Source organism: Aureococcus anophagefferens (genome assembly GCF_000186865.1).
Source record: "Aureococcus anophagefferens unplaced genomic scaffold AURANscaffold_6, whole genome shotgun sequence".
NCBI classification, from domain to species: domain Eukaryota; class Pelagophyceae; order Pelagomonadales; family Pelagomonadaceae; genus Aureococcus; species Aureococcus anophagefferens.
Genome location: NW_008705566.1, coordinates 850,335 through 869,798, shown reverse-complemented (window position 1 = coordinate 869,798; position 19,464 = coordinate 850,335). Strand labels below are relative to the sequence as shown.

Below are 19,464 nucleotides of genomic sequence, written 5' to 3'. Positions count from 1 at the left end.
ACCTCTACCCGCCGACGTTCTACATGACGCGCAAGCAGGCCCAGCGCATCCGCATGCGGGACATGAGCGACGACGAGCGCCACCGCCACTTCGGCGCGCGGAAGCACAAGCACCAGTATTCGAAGCCCGCCGGCGGCATCCGGCGGGACACGGCCGTGCGGAAGACCGCGCGCGACGCGCAGGCGCCGCGGTCGAGCAACACGATGGAGGTCCTCGAGCACAAGGAGGCGCCGCCCGCGGAGCCGAAGCGGCGCACGCGGCGGTCGCGGCGCGCCGACAAGAAGTCCCTCGAGCAGCAGGGCAACTGGATCGAGGTCACGCAGGCCGGCTGCACGTTCTGGGTCAACGACACGACCGGCATCGCGGACGAGGACCCGCCGCCGATCCGCAAACCCGACGGCACCTTCGAGCCGCGGAAGCACACCGTCGACGCCGACGCCGACGCCGAGGAGGTGCTCGACGACGAGAGCGTCGCGTCGACGCAGAGCTTCGCGTTCCTCGACGACTGGAGCAAGGAGGGGAAGCACAAAAAGTGGTGAGCCGCGTTTAAAAACCGAGTGTATTAGGACCTCTCGATCGGGCGGGCGACACAAAAAAGGGCGGACGGGAGCCTCAGTAGGTCTCGTACCAGGCCGGCGCGGGCTTGCGACTTTTCATGCGCTCGCGCTTCGCGCGCATCTTCCGCTTCGCCGTGAACGGGTCGCCGAAGGGGTAGAACTCGTAGCGCTCGGGGTAGTACTTGCGCTCGATCTCCTCGCGGAGCGACGGCTTCTCCTCGTCGCTGTACTCGCTCTCGGAGTCGCCGCCCTTCGCGGGCTTCTTGATGTCCTCGCCGAGGTCGTACGCGCGCCGCTTCTCCGGGTCGCTCAGCGTGTCGAAGGCCTCGCGGACGCGCTGGAACGCGAAGGTCGAGCCGCCCTTCTTGTCCGGGTGGTACTTGAGCGACCGGAGGCGGTAGGCGCGCTTGAGGATCGCCTCCGTCGCGTCCGCCGACACGCCGAGCACCGTGTAGAGGTCCACGTGCTTCGTCTCGTCGAGGATCTCGTCGTCCGTCGCCGCGCGCGGCGGCGCTTTCGGCGACGCCGCCGCGTCGTCTTTTTCGTAAAAGGGCGCCTTGCGGCGCCGCTCGCGCGCCTCGGCGCGCACGAGCCAGTCGCAGAGGTCCGGCCAGTCGCGGTCGTGGCGGTAGACGTCGACGAAGGCGTCCACCGCCGGGCGGTCCAGCTCTAAAAGCGTGCAGGCGCGGCGGAACCGCGCGCGCGCGTACGTCGGGAATAAAGCGAGCGCCGCGTCGACGTCCGCGAGCGCGCCCTCGAGGTCGCGCTTCCGGCGCCTGCAGGCCGCGCGGTTGCTCAGGCAGACCGCGCGGAACGTCGGATCCTCCGCCGCCGCGGCCTCGACGGCGTCCGTGTAGCGGTCCACGGCCGCGCCGAAGTCGCCGCGCGCGTAGGCGTCGTCGCCTTTCGTCTTGAAGTTCGCGGACCGCGTGCACCGGCGGAGCGCCGCGGCCGCCGTCCTCGCGCCCCAGCCGCCCGCCGCGCCCGCGGCCGCGCCCGCCGTCGTCGCCTTCTTCAGCGTGGCGAGCGCGCGCGCGCGGGACTGGGAGGTCTGGAGTTCCAAGAGCCCGAGCGTCGCGAGCGCCGCGGCCGACGAGCCGTCGCCCGCGACGGCGCGCCGCGCCTCGGCGAGCGCCGCGGGGTAGCGGCGGACCCGGCCGTACAAGCTCGCCAGCGCGCAGCGCAGGACCGCGTCGTCGTCCTCCTCGAGCGCCGCTAGACCCGTCAATCTAGCGGCCTCGTCGGCGATGACCTGCTGGAGCGTGCGGCAGCCCCGGAAGGCCTCGTCGACGCTGTCGTCCGCGGCGCCGCGCGTCGCCGCGTCGGCCGCGCGGACGCCGCAGCAGCCGCCGGCGACCAAATCCAGCGGCGACGCGTCGAGGACGGCGGCGGGCAGCGTCGCGTGCATGCCCGTCTCGCCGCCGTAGGCCTCCAGCAGGCGCTCGCGCGCGAACTGGATCTTGTCCGCGTCGTCGCCGGCCGGGTCCGACTCGAGGCGCGCGTCGAAGGCGGCGTCGCGCTCCGACGCGCGCGCCGCGAAGTCGACGACGCAGCCCTTGGAGGGCACGAGGTCCCGCGGGTCGACGCCCAGGAGCACGGCCTCGGCGGACGGCTCGCCGTCGGCGACGGCGTCGACGGAGTGGACGTTCCGCGCCTTGACGGAGACGACGCGCCGCTTCGCGCCCTCGGCGCCGTCGACGGCGATCTCGTAGCGGCCGTCGGCGGACCGCGCCTTCACGACCGTGCCCACGGAGCCCTCGAGGCCGAAGCCGCTTCCCAGGAGCGAGTGGAGCACGCAGCGGTCGCCGACGTTCAGGTCCCGCGCGCGCTGGGCCACGACCGGCGCCTCTTCGCGCGGCGCGTCCGCCTCCGCGTCGTCGTCGTCTTCCTCCTCCGCCTCGACGACCGTCGTCTCCTCGTCACCCTCGAGGCGCGCCTCGAAGGGCCGGTCGAAGGCGGCCTCGATCTCCGGGTCCGGCTCCTCGGGCGGCGCCGCGGACGCGACGTCGCCCGCGGGCACCGGCGCCGCGTCGGCCGCGGGCAGCCACGCCACGTCGCCGTCGCCGTCGTCGACCTTGAGCCAGAGGTCCCCGCCGCCGTCGCTCCGGCGCTCGACGACCCGCAAATAGTCGCCCGCGTTCACCGCGCCGACGCGGCGGCGCGAGCCGACGGCGGGGCGGAGCGCGCAGCCGGCGACGGCCGTGTAGAGCCAGCACTCCTCGACGAGCGCCGCGTCCGCGCCCGCGCCGTAGGTCCGGCCGCCGAGGAGCGCCTCGAGCGACCGCGCGGGCAGCGTCGGCAGCTCCTCGCCGCTGGCTGCGACGCGGATCTTGTGCTCGCGCCACGCCGCGGACCGCAGCAGGTCGCGCGTGATGCCCGCGTCCAGCAGCGCGATGATCTGCCAGGGCAGCTCGTCCTCGACCTCCTCCTCGCTCCGGCCCTCGACCATCTGGTCGCCGCCGCCGAAGCACTCGCCACTCCCGACGGCGCCGGCATCGCCGACGGCCGTCCACCGCGTGCCCGCGCCGGGAATCAACGTGTCGCCCTTGTGCGTGAACCGCGAACGGAACGTCGGATCGACGAGCCGCCAGAGGTAGGCCGCGTCGTCGTCGTCGTCGTCCTCCTCCTCCTCGGGCGACAGCTCCTCCTCCGACTCCTCGGTCTCCCAGTCGCTGTCGTCGCCGCCGGGGATCTTGGGCGGCTTCCGCTTCGCGACGGCCGTCGGCTTGGGCTTGCGCTCGCGCTGCTCCGCGCAGAGCGCCATGCACCAGCCGTTCTTCCCGCTGTGCGCGTAGGACATGGCCACGCGAAAGCCCGGCACGGCGCAGTCCTTGCGCGTGTAGATGCCGTTCATGTCCCTGAGCGACGACCCGGCGACGAAGAAGCCCACGGCGGGGTCGTCGACGTAGACCGTGCCCCGCGCGCGCCGGCCCCGGCTCGGCGCCTCGTACTCCGTCATCGCGCCGGGGCCCATGAGCGACATGGTTGTTGGTTGCGGCTGCGCGGGCGCTGCAAAGGCTGCCGGGGCGCGCCGCAGAGGCTGCCTGCGTGCGCGAGCTGGTCGTCGCGGGCTTGCTGCAGACGCTGCCCAAGCAGGCGCTCCACGAGCTTGAGCGCCTGTGGCAATTTCGAATGTGCAGCGGCGAGCGTTGAACGTCAACTTGATGTTTTATATAAAGCCGCGTTTTGTCATATGGGCCCAGACTAGCTGCCCCCAAAAATGCCGGCAGTGAATCGAGTCGTATGTCTGCTGTCGAATCCGCTGGCGGCGCAGCGCGGCGTCGAGGGCCGGCTCGTGGAGCTGCCCATCATCGACACAGAGAGTGAGGCGACGAACCTGCAGGAAGCGCTGCGCGAAGGCTCCGAGGACACGGGCCTGGAGGTGGAGCTGCAGATGCGTTATGCTACGGTCGACGCGCTGCGATCGAGCATGACCCTGGGCGCGAAGATTCTGCACTTTGCCGGCCACGGCCACCCCGATTTCCTCTGCTTCGAGGACGGCAGAGGCGCCGCGGTCGCGCTCAGCCCGGAGGCCCTGCGAGCGCTCGTCTCCGCGGGCGGCCACGGCGTGCGGCTCGTCGTCGTGAACTCTTGCCACAGCGAGGCCGCGGGCCGCGCCTTCGTCGGCGCGGGCGTGCCGCACGTCGTCGCCGTTTCAGCGGCGCAGAACGCGGGCCGCGTGTCGGACCGCGCGGCGACGAGCTTCTGCAAGGCCTTTTACCTGGGCATCATCGCGGGGCGCACGGTGAAGCAGGCGTTCGATATTGGCTGCGCGGCGGCGAGCAACGGCGCGACGCCGCCGATCTTCGTGCTCCTTCCCGAGGGCGAAGCGCACGACGAGCGCGTCTTCTGCGAAAACGCGCCGCGGGGCGGGTTGCTGGTCACGACGACGCCGCGGACGCCTTCGAACGCGCCGCCGGCGCCGACGTGGTACATCGGCCGGACGTCGGACCTCGCCGGGTGCGTGGATTCGCTGCTCCGCCACCGCCTCACGACGATCACGGGCGCCTTCGGGTCCGGCAAGTCGGCCCTCGCCGCCGCGGCCGCCCAGTACGTCGCGGGCCGGAACCACTTCGAGGCCGTGTGCTGGCTGAAGGCGCGAAGCCGCGACACGCTCTTCGACGACGTTTTGGAGGCCGCGACGGCGATCCTGGGCGACCTCGACGAACCCTTCGGCACGCCGCGGCTGCTCCGGCGGAACTCGTCGCGCTACGGCCACGACGACGACGACAGGAGTTCCCTGCTCGACCGGCGGTCGTCGCTGGCGTCGGTCGTCGATGACCCGGGCCTGCTGTCGTCGCTGCGGGAGCGCAAGGTGCTCATCGTCGTCGACGACTTCGAGCGGCTCCTGCTCGCGATGCCGCGCCACGAGCTCCTGGTGCGGGCCCAGTGCCAGAAGCTGCTGGCGGATTTGCTGTCCACCGCTTCCAAGGCGCACATCATTTTAACGACGTCGTCCGGACCGCTCGGCCACGTGCTCGCCGTCACGGAGCGCGTCGTGAAGCTGTCGCCGCTCGAGCCCGCGCCCGCCGCGAAGCTCCTGCTCCAGCGGTCGCCGGAGCTCTCGCGGCGCGCCTACGGCGCCACGCGCGCGCCGCGCGTGGCGCCCGCGGACCTCGTGCGCGACGCGGCGGCGCATCCCGTCATCGACGCGCTGTCCGGGATCCCGTTTGCAATCTCGCTTTCGTCGTCGTTGCTGAACCTGCTCTTCGAATGCGAGGACAAGGCCCGGGCGGCCATCGCCGCCGCGCGGAGCGAGCCGCCGTCGCCGCCGACGCCCGCCGCGCCCCTCGAGCCCCTCGACCGGCTTTTACGCGTGCTCAAGTCGAAGGGCTTCGACTCAGGCGCGGAGATCACGCGTTTGCGGGATGAAATCCGCTTCGTCATCGAAAAAGGCAGCGAGTTCGAGGCGCCGGAGGAGGACGAGACGGAATTCGACGCGCGGCCCGCGGCGCCGCCACCGACCGACGAGCCGCGGCGACCGCTCCTCAGAAGCCCGTGGCCCGCGGTCGCGCCGCGGCACGTCGCGCGCGCGCTCGGCGCCGTCTGGGTTACGCGGCTCCTCGTCGACGCGTGGCTCGACCCGCCGCGCGCCTTCTCGCTGCGCCTCGACGCCGTCGTTCACGCGTGCCTCGACCTCGCCGCGGTCATCCTCCTCTACGACCTAAGCTAGACGCGCATCGAGACGAGGGGCTTGCCGACCATCATGTTGTGGACGTACTTCTTGTAGTCGAACTTGACGTCCTCGCCGCCGCTCAGCCCCGCGCACTCGGCGAAGTCGTCGAACTCCTCCTTCGTGAGGCGCTCGGGGGACGTGAAGTCGCAGAGGAGGTGGCGGAGCGTCGCGACGTCGACGGCGCCCGTGCCCGGCTCGTCGAAGAGCTGGAAGAGCTGGAGCATCTCGGGCTCGATGGACTGGGCGGCGTCGAGCTCGTCGGCGGCGGCGAGGACGAACTCGGGGAGGCTGATGGTCTCGCTGAGGTCGTCCTCGCGGCGCGCGAAGAACTTGGAGACGAGCGCCGTCGACGCCTTGAGCCCGAGCATCTCGATGGCGCCCTTGAGCTGGGCCTCGTCGAGGGCCTCGGCGCCGTCGGCGTCGTTGGCCGCGAAGATGGCGCGCAGCTGCTGGAGCGTCGTCTCGTCGAGCGCGCGGCCGCCGCGGCCGCGCCGCGTCGGGTGCGCCGCGAGCGCGGCCTCGAGCTCCGCGTCGCCGTCGCCCATGAAGTGCTCGACGCAGCGCCGCGCGGCGCCGAGCGACCGCGACGCGCCGGGGTGCGCCTCGTCGCCCATCGGGACGGGCTTGACGCTTGGGCGCGACGCCGGCGGCTCCACGGCCGGCGGCGGCGGGTAGTTGAACGCCGCGTAGGTCTTCTGGGGCGGCGGCGGCGGCGGCGGCGGCGGCGGGCTCGTCAGCGGCGGCGCGTCCTCGTTCTCGCTGTACTCGTCGTCCTCCGTGAACATTTTGTCGAGTCGAGGCTGCCCCGCGGCAGGAACGTCGTCGAGTGGCGGTGCTCGAGGCTGCCCCGCGGCAGGAACGTCGTCGAGTGGCGCCGATCGACTGCAGGGCTGCTGTCGACGGCAGATTGAACGCCAGCCCGGCTGCTCGTGTTCAGCCGCGGCTAGGCTTGGAGTCCCAGTGCCGCAAGGCCTGGTGCCGCAAACCCCCCGGGTAGGCCCTCTAGCTGTTAACCTCTCCTAGCCTAGAACGTGTTGCACACGCGTTGCCTTTTGACGGCGAGTTATGCGCTTCCGCTAGCTCGGGTTTGGTGTGTCCTCGTTCTCGCTGCTGTGATCGTCGTCGTCCATAAAAGAGCGACGCGCGTCGCATCGCACGATGAGCAAGACCGTCGCCATCGCCGGCGCCGCCGCGCTGGCCCTCGCCGCCGCGTTCTGGTATTTCGCCGCTGCCGACGAGAAGGCGGAGGACGAGCAGCAAAAGCGCACGCGCCGGCGGCGGCTGCTGGCGGCGTCGCAGGCGCTGCGCGGGGAGAAGCGCGACCGGCGCCTGGGCGAGCGGGGCCGGTCGAAGCGGCGGGGCGAGGCGCTCGCGGAGCGCTACGGCGGCGGCGAGGCCGCGGCGGTCATGGCCGCGCGCGCGCTGCGCGACGCCGAGGAGGCGGGCCGCGCGCGGGTCCGCGCGGCCGTCGACGGCCACGACCGCGGCGGCGGCGACGCCGCGCCGGAGCTCGAGGTCGACCTCGGCTGGTTCGCGAGCCACCACGACGGCCGCGGCCGGCGGAGCATCTGCCGCCAGCTCGCGGACGCGACGGGCCACGCGCGCAAGTCGCTGCGGCCCCTCGTGCTCACGCTCGCGGGCTACGAGGGCGAGGCCGCCGAGGCGTTGGCGAACGTCGGCGCCGGCGAGTGGCCCGTCGTCCGCGACGCGCGGTCCACGTGGCAGCGGCGCGACGCGCGGCCGCGCCGCGTCGTCTACCTCACGCCCGACGCCGACGAGCCCCTCGAGGGCCTCGAGGACGGCTGCACCTACGTCGTCGGCGCGCTCGTGGACCGCACGGTCGCCAAACGCGCGACGCTGCACGCCGCGGCGTTGCGCGGCTGCGACGTGCGGCGGCTGCCCATCAAGGAGCACAAGGGCGCGCTCGCGCACCGCGGCGGCGCGCGCAAGGTCGTCCTCAACATCGACGTCGTCCTCCACTGCCTCATGCGGCTCCGCGACAACGGCGGCGACTGGGCCGACGCGCTCGTCGCGGCGCTCCCCGACGGCAAGCCCACGCCGCCGCGCCTGTCGGTCCAAGCGAAGCGGGATGCGCGGAGGGCCAACGGGCAAAAGAAAGAGCGGGATCGCCTCTTCCCCGCCTCGTCTTAAACATCGTTCGCCGGCCTCACGCGAAGCGGGTCGTCGTGGGCTTGAAGACCTTGGTGGCGCTGTTGCGGACGCGGCGCGGCTCGTCGTCGTCGTCGTCGGACCGGTCCCGGTCGCTCCGCTCGGACATGGTGCGCATGAGGGTCGGCAGCTTGTCGAAGGTCACGGACTCGCCGTCGTCGTCGTCGTCGTCGTCCTCGTCGTCGCGGATGGACGTGAGGGCCTGGTGGAGCGTCGCCGTCTGGACGCCGGCGACGGGGCTCGCGGACCGGAGCGACTCCTTGAACTGACCCGGGCGGAACGTGTCGCCGATGAACTGCGTGAAGCGGCGCGTCGTCTTCACGGCCTCGACGACGGCCTCCTCGTTCCAGACGACCTTGACGGGCAGGTGGAGCTTCGTCGAGAGGATGCCGCAGAGGAAGGCGACGACGGCGATGACGACGCGGATCCGGAGCGTCGTCGACACGTCGCGCGGCAGCACGCGCTCCTGCCACGTCGGCGGCAGGCGGAACTCGAAGTCGTAGTACTGCTTCTGCTCGACCTTGCGGCCGAGCTGGAACTCGAGGGCGCCGAGCTTGAGCAGGGGCCCCTTCTTGAGGAACGACTCCTCGATCTTGCCGCCCGCGAAGACGACGACGCGGAAGCCGCGCGACCGCGCGCGCTCCACGGCCGACCGCAGCTGCTCGACGCCGCGCTGGCCGATGGGGTTCGCGCGCACGTCGAGCTCGAAGCGCTTCGTCGGGTCCAGCGCGCAGCCCGCCGCGTCGCCGTCCGCGCACGCGTTGATGAGCTGCGCTAAACGCCGCGCGCCGTGGCTCGAGATGTCCTGGTGCTGGAGGATGAGGCGCCGGAGCCGCCGCCGCTCCGGCTTGCCGTAGCGGCTCCCCGCGAGCGCCGCGGCGAGGCTCGCGGCGCCGTCGTCGCCGAGGGGCTCCGCGCGCATCGTGAGGTCGTAGCTCGTGCACTTCAACGGCGGCGCGTGGCCGCGCCGCGCCTCGTCGTCGTCGTCGCACCAGGTCCCGTGGGCGTGCATGGCGCCGGGGCCGCTCGACCGCCGCTGCGTGAGGGCCGTCGTCACCACCACGAGGCCCAGCAACAGGCCGACGAGCATGAGCCAGCCGTAGCGCCGGACCGTGGGGCCGCTGAGCTGGCGGTCGATCCACGAACTCCGCTTCGAGCCGTCGGCGTTGGCCGTCGGCGACGACGGCGGGCGCTCCACGACCCGCGCGCCGCCGTTCGAGTAGACCATCGCGCCTCTCGCCGCGGAACTTCTCACCTCCCCAGCCCTGCGATCATCGCATTATTCTGGTGGTTGGTGGAATGGGGCTGCTACGACGCCGGCCGGGGGTCCGCCTCGTGAACGCTCACCGGAGCCGCGCAATAGCGCCGAGGAGATATAGAGGCGCGGGACCGCCGGCGCCTACCGTCGGAGGAGCGCGGCGAGGGCCGCGCCGGCGGCGCAGGCGAGGAGCGGGAGGAGCAGGTCCGCCTTGGGCGCGGGCGCGGCGCCGAGCGCGTCCTCGGCGAGCGTGAGGGCGCCGACGATGCCGGCGTTGTTGCCCCAGCGCGACTTGACGACGACGGAGCACGCGGCCTGCGCGTCGAGGGGCGGGATGTAGCCGTTGAGCATCTTGACCATCTTGGCGCGGATCTTCGGGAACAGCGACGCGCGGAGCATGACGCCGCCGCTCAGCACGATGCGCTGGGGCGACACGGTGAGCACGAGGTTCGCGCACATGGCCGCGAGGTAGTGGGCCGCGGCGTCCCAGACCCCGTCGTCGTCGGGCAGGTCCTTGAGGCCCGCCGAGTCCTTCAGGCCCGCGCGCGCGGCGAGCGCGCCCGACGCGGCCATGGCCTCGACCTCGCACCAGTTCGCGCAGTCGAGGGACGGGTTGTGGCCCTCGTAGGCGTCGCCCGCGAGCCTGGGCACGCAGATGTGGCCCGCCTCGGGGTGGAGCAGGCCGTGGACGCAGCCGCCGTTCACGACCAGGCCGACGCCGATGCCCGTGCCCACCGTGGCGTAGGCGACGGAGCTCAGGGCCTCGCCGTCCCTCACGGACGCGCGGTACTCCGCGAGCGCCGGCGCGTTGACGTCCGTGTCGAAGCCGAACGGCACGTTCAGACCCTCGGTCAGCGCGCCGACGACGTCGCTGTGGCGCCAGGCCTTCTTCGGCGTCGCCGTGATGTGGCCGTAGGTCTTGGACCCCGGCGTCGGATCCACCGGGCCGAAGGTCGCGATGCCCAGCGCGTCGAAGGACCGAGCGAGGAGCCACTCGCGGCACTTGCCCAGCGTCTCCTCGGGCGTCGTCGTCGGGAAGATGACGCGGTCAACGATGTTCGAGGCCGTGTCTTTGGCGATGGCGCACACGAAGGTCGTACCGCCGCCCTCGACGGCCGCGAGGGTGACCATGGTGTGTGCTGTTCTCGCTCCGCGCTCTGTCGAGGCCACCAATCGTTGCCCGATATGCTCGGAAAAACGTGAACGTTGACGTACAACATACACGTATTTACGGCAGGTTGAGCGCTTAATCAAGCATGGGCATCGATCGCGCAGCCCAGCGCACCGCTGACATGAGCATCGGTGAGCGCTTAATCGAGCATGGACATCGATCGCGCAGCCCAGCGCACCGCTGACATGAGCATCGGTGCTGGACGCAGCCCAACAGCTTGACGCGTGGCATCGGCGCTGGACGCCGCCCAACGGCTTGACATGCGGCTGCCGAGGCTGCTCCTCGCCGCCTTCGCGTCGGCGCATTGGCACCACGGCAACGTGTCGAAGCACGCAAACGTCCTCTGCAAAACCGACGAATTTTTCATGCCACCGACGCAGAACGGCCTGCACTCCGACGAGGTCGCCTGGTTCCTCATGACGAACGCGGCCCTCTACTGCGAGCGCGTGCTGCCCATGATCAACGCGTGGGGCCGGTCCTTTCCGCACGTCTACGCGGTCTTCGCGAACGCCACGGGCAAGCCCGAGGGCGACTACAGGCACGAGGTCACGCGGGCCATGGCGCGCGAGCGGCACGGGCGCATGGGCCGCGACTGCGCCGTCGTCGACGGGCGCGCCGGGTCCTGGCTCGTGCGGCGCTGCGGCGACGCGCGCGTGCGGCCGGTGCTCGTCGCGGGCTACTGCCGCAACCCGACGCACCGGGGGGCCGGCGGCCCCTGCTGCCGCGCGAACGCGGCCATGCAGTTCTTCCTCGACCGCGCGGAGACGACGTTCCGGCGCGTGAAGTGGTGGGTCTTCTCCGACGACGACGTCTACGCGCGGAGCGTCGCGCTCCTGGGAGTTTTGGCGGCCTACGATGCCGCGAAGCCGCTCAACGTCGCGGCGTCGCCGACGGCCATCGCGGGCTACGCGCGGCCCTGCGCCGGCCCCGCGCGGCAGTTCGTCGCGAACAAGCCCTGGCAGGTCGTCTCGGGCCTCTCGCGCGCGGCGCTCCTCGCGATGGAGGACGGCATCTACAAACGGGGCGCGTCCGCGCAGTGCGACGCGCTCGGCTTCGACGGCCACGACGAGGGCATCGGCTTCTTCTACTGGATGCACGCGATCCCGACGGTGCTGCTCGCGCCGTGGGCCCACCGCGGCCGCGTCCTCTTCGACGCCGGCGACATCTTCCGGGAGGAGCACAACCTCTCCGAGGCCGCGGTGCGGGGCGCGCTCGACGGCAACGACACGGAGCCCGTGCGCGCGGCGCTGTCGCGCTTCCTCTTCTTCCACAACGCGCTGCACCCGCCCGACATGTTCCGCCTGCTCAGGCGCGTCGGCGACGACGAGCTCGACGTCGCGCCCGCCGCGGCCGAGGCGAGCCCCGTCATCCGCGCGCCGGGCTTCGAGTGCACGGCGTACGCCGCGCGGCGGCGCAACGCGACGACCTGGGCGCCCTTCACCGCGGCGGACTGCGCCGCGCCGCTCGTCGCGCCGTGCGCCTGCGCGCGCGGCCGCCGGCTCGACGAGGAGCTGCGGCGGGCGAAGATCCGCGCGCAGCGCGCCGCGTGGCGCAAGGCCGAGGCCGACCTGCGCGCGCGCGAGCGGCGGCCGACGCCGCCCCCGGTGACGCCGCCCCCGTCGCCGGCGCCGTCGCCGCCCCCGGAAGAGTGCGGCGCGAAGTGGCCCCCTTAAAGTCGCGCCGTAGGAAGTGCCCCCCCTATTAAAGCCGCGCGACGGCCGCGCGGAAGGGCGCGGCGACGGCGAGAGCGCCGTGGAGCGCGACGTCGGAGAGGAGCACCGGCGTCGCGACGAGGCGCATGCCCCAGCGCAGGTGCGTGAGGATGTTCGCCTCGGCGTCCTCCGGCGTGGGGCCGCCGACGACGCCCCCCGTGACGACGCCGAGCGCCTCGGCCTCGCCGCAGAGCGCCTCGACGCCGGCCGGGATCAGCGACGGGTCCCGCGCGCGCATGCCCGCGTCGAAGGCGCCGACGAAGGCGCCCGCGTCCGCTTGCGCGAGCGCCGCGAGCACCTCGCCTCGAAGGGCCGCGTCGAGGAGGTACTCCTCGGTCTCGAACTGGAGCAGCGGCAGCGTTTTGCCGAGCTCCGCGTCGCGCAGCGAGTCCTCCGTGAACGTCAGGGACCCGTCGCCCTTGCGCACGGGGAACGCGCCGCGGGCCAGGGACCGCCGGCCCGCGGAGCCGACGGCCGGGAACCTACCAAGTGCGTCCGTAACGATATTTCCGGTCTCGAAATTCGTCGCGGCGCCGCCGGGAACGCGACGGTCTCGAGGTAGTCCGTCGCTTCGGCCAACGTCGTCCCGTAGGGCCGCATCGTGCCCCGCGCGCCGCAGCAGAGCGCGTCGCCGTGCGCGGAGAGCGCCTCGCGCGGCAGGCGCTGCAGCGGCGTCAGGCCGAGGCGCGCGAGCATCGCGTTCTCCTCGCGGCCGTAGACGCAGTCCGGCCCGCCGTGCTCCGCGTCGTTGACGACGAAGGAGAAGCCGGCGAGCGCGAGCGCGCGCGCGTCCGACTCGCGGAACTGCTGCCGCGGGATGTCGTTGAAGATGCCGAGCTGCGGCGCCGGGAGGCGCTCTTTCACTGCGTTGCGCTGCGGGTCCAGCACCGCCAGTTTCGCGCGCTCCGCCAGCTCCGCGACGCCGACGGTGGTCATGGCGCTCGGCGTGTACGAGCGGCGCCCGGACGACTGCACGAATGCGCGCGCGCAGCGCACGAGCACGGCGGTGCGGAGCAATGCCATAGCTCGCTGCCCGCAGCCGTCTACGCGAGCGTCCACGCCGTCTATGAGGTCGCGGAGCTGCGCGTGTGGCAGAGGTTTAGCGAGTGATGAGTTGAGAAAGGAAAGCTCGGTCGTTGAAGGAGGGCAGCCCTTGACACGTCCGACGGCTCCTGCGAGGGGAGTCGAGGCCCGCGCCGCGCGCTGGGCATGTCGCGCGCCATGTACAAGATTCGCGGCGTCGCGCCGCGCGGCCTCCTGGTCAGGCTCAAGGACCACGTCGGCAGGCGCCTCCGAACGCCCGAGTACTTCAAGATCCGCCTCCGAGTCGAACTGAGCCAGGAGCGCGAGCGCATCCAGGCCATCGTCGACACCAAAGCACAAGCCCTCGCCATCGTCTACGGCCTCTTCCTCTCCGTGGCCATAGCCGTCGCAAACGCGTTCGTCAGCGGGTTCCTGGGGATGCTCCTCGGCGTCGACGTCGAAATGTAAAGGGGCAGCTGTGGCACGGTTTTAGCGAGCTATTGTTGAATTCGAAAGGCAAGCTCGGTCGTTGAAGAACCGTTGAAGGAGAGCATGGGGGGCTGCAGCTGCCCGTGCCATAATCGAAAACTGGGCCCTTACGCGGTCCGCAGCCCGCGTTCCCGCCGGTACTCGTCCTTCGTCCGGAGGCACGCGCGCGCGACGCGGCCGCCGCAGGTCAGCCGCGCGTACAAGAACGCGACGTACGCGAGGATGGACACGACGGACAGCGCCGCGAAGCACAATAGCAGCTGGGCCCAGGTCGAGACCTCGTCGACCTCGACGTAGCCGCCCTTGCCGTGCCAGGTGCCGCCGTTGCAGTCGCCCGCGCACGCGAAGCCCACCCGTAAATTGTCGACGTCGTAGAGCGTGTAGTACGCCTCCATGAACACGTCGCCTAAAATCCAGTAGGACGACCCCGACGACTTCTGGAACTTGATGACGCACTCGCCCCAGCGGCTGCAGGACACGTAGTCCGCCGCGTGCATGGGGAACTCGTTGTCCGGGCTCAGCTTGAACGTCAGCGCGGGAAAGTCCGCGGACTTCGCGTAGTAGCAGGTGATGTCGCGGCAGTTGAGCCCCTTCGTGACGGCGGCGACCAGAGCGTCGTAGGACTCCTCGGGCACGGCGATGCCCGACGTGCCGCTGTCGACGATCGCGTAGCAGCCCGAGGGGCAGAGGTCGAGCTCCGACGCGTCGTCGGTGCTCACGACGGCCATGCCCGTCATCTTCACGGTCCAGTACTTGAAGTCGCCGAAGCCCCGCTTGATGACGGGCGTGTAGTGCCACGTCGCGTTGTCGCCGACGATGCCCAGGTCGTAGTCGCCGAACGTGAGGTGCGACGGGCGATCCGCGTCGTCGGGGTCGTTGCTCAGGTACAGGCTAAACAGGTAGGGCACGTCCGGGTGCTGCTCGTGCAGCAGCTCGAGCAGCGTCGGCTTCGTCACCATGGAGAGCCCGCGAAACGCCAGCCCCGCGATGCCGTCCATCATGAACGACTGGATGTCGCGGTCCTCGTAGACGACCTCCCCAAAGGCGACGTCGTCGAGCTCCAGGGACCCGAGGTGCACGCTGTCCTTGGCCTGGTAGCCCGTGACCTTGCCGCTCCCGTAGTCGACCTCGAACTTGCTCAGGTCGCCGTTCTTGTCCAGCAGCGGCTCGTACGTCGACGACGCCGTGTAGTCGAACGTCGCGTGGTGGCCGCACTCGTTGCAGCCGCGGCCGGGGATCCACAGGTCGCTGCTGCCCGTGTCGAAGACGACGCTGAGCTGCTGGGCCGGCGTGCCGATGCTGATCTGCCCGACGTACTGGTTGTTGAAGTAGTCCGTGAGCACGAGGTCGTTGTCGCCCGTCGCGCGCCGCCGCGCCGCCCGCGGCCGCCGCTCGAGGTCGACGCGGAGCGGCGCGCCGGCGCGCGCTGGAGTCGCGCGTCGCGCGTCGGCCGCGGGCGCGCCGGGCGGCGGCGCGCGGCCCGCGCCGCCGAGCAGCGCGAAGAGCACGCACAGCGCCATGGGGGCGCGGAGCGCGACGGCCGCCGCGCCGCACGGCGGCGCCGTGCGCTGCATCGGTGCGCCGCGGCGCGCCGGCGCGTCGAAGGCCCACACGCGTCGCGCGCTTGCCCTTTGCCTTCGCGCGACGAGGAGTGCTTGCTCTTGCTCGAGCGCTCGCAGGCTAAGCAGGCGCCGCCGGCGCTTCTCGCCGCGGCGCCGGCTCGCGCCGGCCCGACCGCACACCGGCCCCTGCCCCAATGCAGCACGCCCGCGCACTAAAAGAAGACCTCCATTACACGCCCGCGAGGACGAGGTCGCTGATCGTGGCGAGCGTGTTCGTCGTGATCGTCGCGTTCGTCGTGGCGAGCGTCTGCCGGAGCGCGAGGGACGCGGCCTCCGCGGCCGGCTCTCGTCTCAGCAGGCGCAGCGCGACGAGGAGGCTCAGAGACACGAAGCCCAAGAAGACGAACTGGAGCGCCGTGCCCTGGCTCATCGCGTCCTCGTCGGGCGCCGCGGCCTTGGAGAGGAACTCCCGGCTTCCCGACCGGCTCCGCGAGAGCGTGCCGCGCTCGATCTCGAGGTCGATGATGCTCGGCGTGCGCTCCAGGAGCGCCTCCTGCGTCGAGCTCGCCGTCGGCGAGCAGCTTTTTCGCCGCGCCCAGTTTTGCAGGGCGGAGATGGCCATGGCTGCCCGCGTCGCGCCGGACCGAGGCTGCCCGCGCAGTTCCAAAACCCTGGGCTGCCTCTCGTTCAGCGCGTGCCGGACGTCGTCGAGGCACCGACGGTTTCCGCTGGCGTGCTGCGCGGCGCGCGGCGACGACGCGACAGTTTAAAATCCAGCCGTGACCAGACGTCCTCGGTGGATGACAATTTGTGACGCTTGGAAAAAGCACCGTAGCGTTTTCATGGGAAAACTCAGTGCATCGAAAACATTGCGGACGACGTTGAGGAGCGGATCGTCGAGCCTGTGAAAAGTGTGCCTCTGGTTGGTGGCGTCGCGCTTGCACACAAGATGGGGGGCGAATTCAGTTCGTGCCTCCTGTGCTTCGACGGCGACGCGGGGCCCTACGCCGACTCGCACCGCTACACGCGCTTCGAGGACCTCCAGCTCGACAAGGAGCTCGGCCACGGCGCGCGCGCCGCCGGCGCCGCGGAAACGCCCCCGCTCTCCCGCGCGCGCCGACGCGCGCCCGCGCCAGGTTCTCGACGGTGCGGCTCGCGATCAACCGGACGAACAAGGACAAGTTCGCCGTCAAGGTCGTGCACAAGAACAAGCTCAAGAAGCAGGACATCGACGCGCTGCACGTCGAGGCGCGCCCCGCCGCGCGCGCCGCCGCCGCGCGCGCCGCCTTCACCCCCGCGCCTGTAGGTGGGCATCATCAGCAAGCTGCAGCACCCGCACGTCGTCAAGTACTTCGACTTCACGCAGGACCGGAGCCACTACTACATCGTGCTCGAGGTCGTCGCGGGCGGCGAGCTCTTCGACCGCATCGTGCAGCGCGTCTACTACAGCGAGAAGGAGGCGCGGGACCTCGTCTGGGTGCTGCTCGACGTGCTCCACCACATCCACGGCAAGCGCATCGCCCACCGCGACCTCAAGCCCGAGAATTTGCTGTTGAAGTCCGCGCACAACGACCACGACATCAAGCTCGCGGACTTTGGGTTCGCGACGGAGGCGAAGAAGCCCATGCGCGAGCTCTGCGGCACGCCGGCCTACGTCGCGCCGGAGATCATCAAGGAGAAGCCCTACGGCCTCGAGGTGGACATGTGGTCCTGCGGCGTCATCGTCTTCATCCTCCTCGGCGGCTACCCGCCCTTCGACGACTCCGACGGCGTCGCGGCCATGTACGCGACGATCAAGGCGGGCAAGTACAGCTTCGACGACCGCTACTGGGGGTCCGTGAGCCCCGAGGCCAAGTCCTTCATCAAGAGCCTCCTCCAGGTCGACCCCTCGAAGCGGCCCTCCGCGACCGCCGCGATGAACCACGACTGGTTCACCAAGCACGCCGCGGAGCTGTCCACGACGGACCTCAAGACGACCATCGAGAACCTCAAGAAGTGGAACGCGCGGCGAAAGCTCAAGGGCGGCATCAAGGCCATCATGGCCGCGAACCGCGTCGAGCACGCGATCCACCCGAACAAGTGAGCCCCCCCGGGAACGCCGAAGCCGCGGACCCCACCCGACGACAAAAACAAAAAGAACCAGCAGGGCGGCGACGTACGCGCCGCCGGGCCATTTTCATAAGTGTGACCACCGAGCCGCGACGCGAGGGGAGAAAACCGGGCAAGTAACTGGGCGGCGCCTGAGGCGCGGCGCCTGAGGCGCGGCGCCGGGGCGCGGCGCCTAGATCTAGGCCGCCATCCACTCGGCCCACTTGTCCTGGATCCACGCGGCGGCCTCCGCGAAGTCCGGGGCCTCCGGCGGCTCCGACGCCGTGAGCTTGGCGAGGAGCTTGAGCTGGCCCGCCTGCTTGCGGCTGACGTCCGTCGGCGCGCGGCACGCCTCCTCGGGCGCGCCGTGCGGCGACGAGCAGTGGCGCGCGGCGCCGTCCTCCGCGCCGCCGACGTCCTCCCAGGGCGTCACGTTCATCGGCGGCGCCGGGAGGTGCAGCGGCGCGTCGGTCCGCGGCTCGTCGAGGAGGAGCTCCGTGAACGACCCGGCCCACGCGTCGCGCTTCGTGAGGAACGACGAGAGATTGAACAGGTTCTTCGTCGTCGCCAGGATGGACGTGAGGTCGAACTGGGACGTCGCGAAGGGCCCCTGCTGCGGCTCCTGGAAGACCGCGCCCTTGGGCACGAGCGGCGAGATGAGCATCGCCGACGACCGGAGGCCGAGGCGCTTGAAGTCGAAGGCCGGGCCGCAGGACGCGTGGGTGCCCGGCACGATGCACGGCGCCTCGTCGGCCGCGACGCCCTCGAAGGGCGGCACGACGTGGTCGTAGTAGCCGCCCGCGTCGTCGTAGACGATGAAGAAGAGCGTCCTGTTCCAGCCCGGCCCGGCGCGCAGCGCCTCGTAGATGTCCTTGAGGAGCCGCTCGCCCTTGGCGATGTCGTTGCAGGGGTGGTCGCAGGCCTCGATGGGCGGGTGGAGCCAGGAGAAGCCGGGGAGCGTGCCGTTTTTCGCGTGACCATAAAAAAGCTCCTGGGAGAAGAACATGTCCTTGTGGCGCGCGACGCCCTCCATGGCGACGTCCGGCGTCGAGATGGCGCTCGCGGAGTCCGGGTCGTCCTGGTTCTCGCCGTGGCACGGGTCCTGGCCGTTGAGGCCGCACGTCGAGTTGATAAAGAGGCCGAAGGAGATGTTGTGGTCCCGGAGGCGGTCGTAGATCGTGTCCTGGGGGAACCAGGACGTGTTGCCGCCGCAGGAGTCGTAGAGCGTGTTCGTCGTCATGCCGCAGGACGTGCCGGACTGCGTGAAGAGGTGGTTCGGCGAGCTCGCGGACGGCACGGCGGTGTAGAGCTTGTTGAAGACGCCGAACTCCGCGGCGACCGCGCGCTTCACGGGGATCTGCTCCGGCGAGAAGAGCGTCGTCGCGACGCCGCCCGTCGTCGCGCCGTGCAGGCCCGAGTTGGCGTCGCTCTGGGGACTGTAGGGGTACGCGTGCGGGTCGCCGCCGGGGCCGAACTTGCCGTCGAACGTCGCGTAGCCCGGCGACCCCGTGCAGATGTAGGGCGGCGCGCCGCAGGACACGTTGACCGTGCCCTTGGACGCGTTCGCCGGGTCCAGCGGGAACGCGTGGCTCCCGTTGATGCCTGGGAGCGCGCGGGGTTCCTTCCGGCGATCGCGCGCGCCGCGGGACGCCGCGCCGCGCCGTCGAAGCCCTCGAGCCCCATGCAGCCAAAGTAGTGGTCCGCCGCGTGGTTCTCCATGTAGAGCACGACGAAGTGGTCGATCTTGTCCTGGCGCGGCGGCGGCGCGAAGCGCGGCTCGCGCTTGCCGAACTGGCCCCAGATCTCCTCCATGGTCATGTTCATGAGCTTCCAGAACTCTTTGTAGCTCTGCGCCTCCGCCGACTCGTCGTCGTCGCGGGCGTACGCGCTGCCGAGGCAGAGAGCGGCGCAGAGCAGAGTACGCGCCCTCATAGCGTGTGGCTCGGAAGAATTGCCACACTGGCAAGCTTCATTGTGGACTTCATCATCACTTCAACTTCGAGAAATGTGACAAGATATGAACCAGCGCGCCCGGGCCAGCACTCTAAGACCGCAAAAGTAACCCTGGACACTACTCGGCTTTGCCCTTGCTCTTCGCCTTGCGCGGCGGGTTCCGCCGCGGCGGCGACGCGGGCGGCTTCGGAGTCCGCTTGGCCTTGGCCGCGCCGCCCGCCGTCTTCGCCGCCGGGGCGTTGAAGGACAGGAGCTCGATGACCGTGATATAGACGAGGCTCGTCGTCCAGATGGCGAGGAGCTGCC

The 19,464-nt window shown here is 71.0% G+C and overlaps 6 protein-coding genes across 6 annotated transcripts; 3 read left to right on the top strand and 3 right to left on the bottom strand.

Annotated features, from left to right (window-relative positions):
• Positions 1-53: 53 nt before the first annotated feature.
• AURANDRAFT_63044 (hypothetical protein) lies at positions 54-539 on the top strand (the record flags this gene model as incomplete). The annotated part of the gene is made up of 1 exon (XM_009037634.1): positions 54-539. The coding sequence occupies one exon, from the start codon at positions 54-56 to the stop codon at positions 537-539; it is 486 nt and encodes a 161-aa protein (XP_009035882.1).
• Positions 540-837: 298 nt separating this feature from the next.
• Positions 838-1,017, bottom strand: AURANDRAFT_9511 (hypothetical protein; the record flags this gene model as incomplete). The annotated part of the gene is made up of 1 exon (XM_009037266.1): positions 838-1,017. A coding segment is annotated over one exon (180 nt), but the record flags the coding sequence as incomplete, so codon positions are not given.
• Positions 1,018-9,263: 8,246 nt separating this feature from the next.
• AURANDRAFT_69748 (hypothetical protein) lies at positions 9,264-10,335 on the bottom strand (the record flags this gene model as incomplete). Its single annotated transcript, XM_009037265.1, has 1 exon — positions 9,264-10,335. The coding sequence occupies one exon, from the start codon at positions 10,289-10,291 to the stop codon at positions 9,302-9,304; it is 990 nt and encodes a 329-aa protein (XP_009035513.1).
• Positions 10,336-10,591: 256 nt separating this feature from the next.
• AURANDRAFT_63041 (hypothetical protein) lies at positions 10,592-12,004 on the top strand (the record flags this gene model as incomplete). The annotated part of the gene is made up of 1 exon (XM_009037635.1): positions 10,592-12,004. The coding sequence occupies one exon, from the start codon at positions 10,592-10,594 to the stop codon at positions 12,002-12,004; it is 1,413 nt and encodes a 470-aa protein (XP_009035883.1).
• Positions 12,005-13,648: 1,644 nt separating this feature from the next.
• On the bottom strand, positions 13,649-15,217 carry AURANDRAFT_71302 (hypothetical protein; the record flags this gene model as incomplete). The annotated part of the gene is made up of 1 exon (XM_009037264.1): positions 13,649-15,217. One exon carries the CDS (start codon positions 15,127-15,129, stop codon positions 13,663-13,665), a length of 1,467 nt encoding a protein of 488 aa, XP_009035512.1.
• Positions 15,218-16,093: 876 nt separating this feature from the next.
• On the top strand, positions 16,094-17,311 carry AURANDRAFT_59997 (hypothetical protein; the record flags this gene model as incomplete). Its single annotated transcript, XM_009037636.1, has 3 exons — positions 16,094-16,188; positions 16,254-16,365; positions 16,424-17,311. Coding segments are annotated over 3 exons (984 nt in total), but the record flags the coding sequence as incomplete, so codon positions are not given.
• Positions 17,312-19,464: the final 2,153 nt, after the last annotated feature.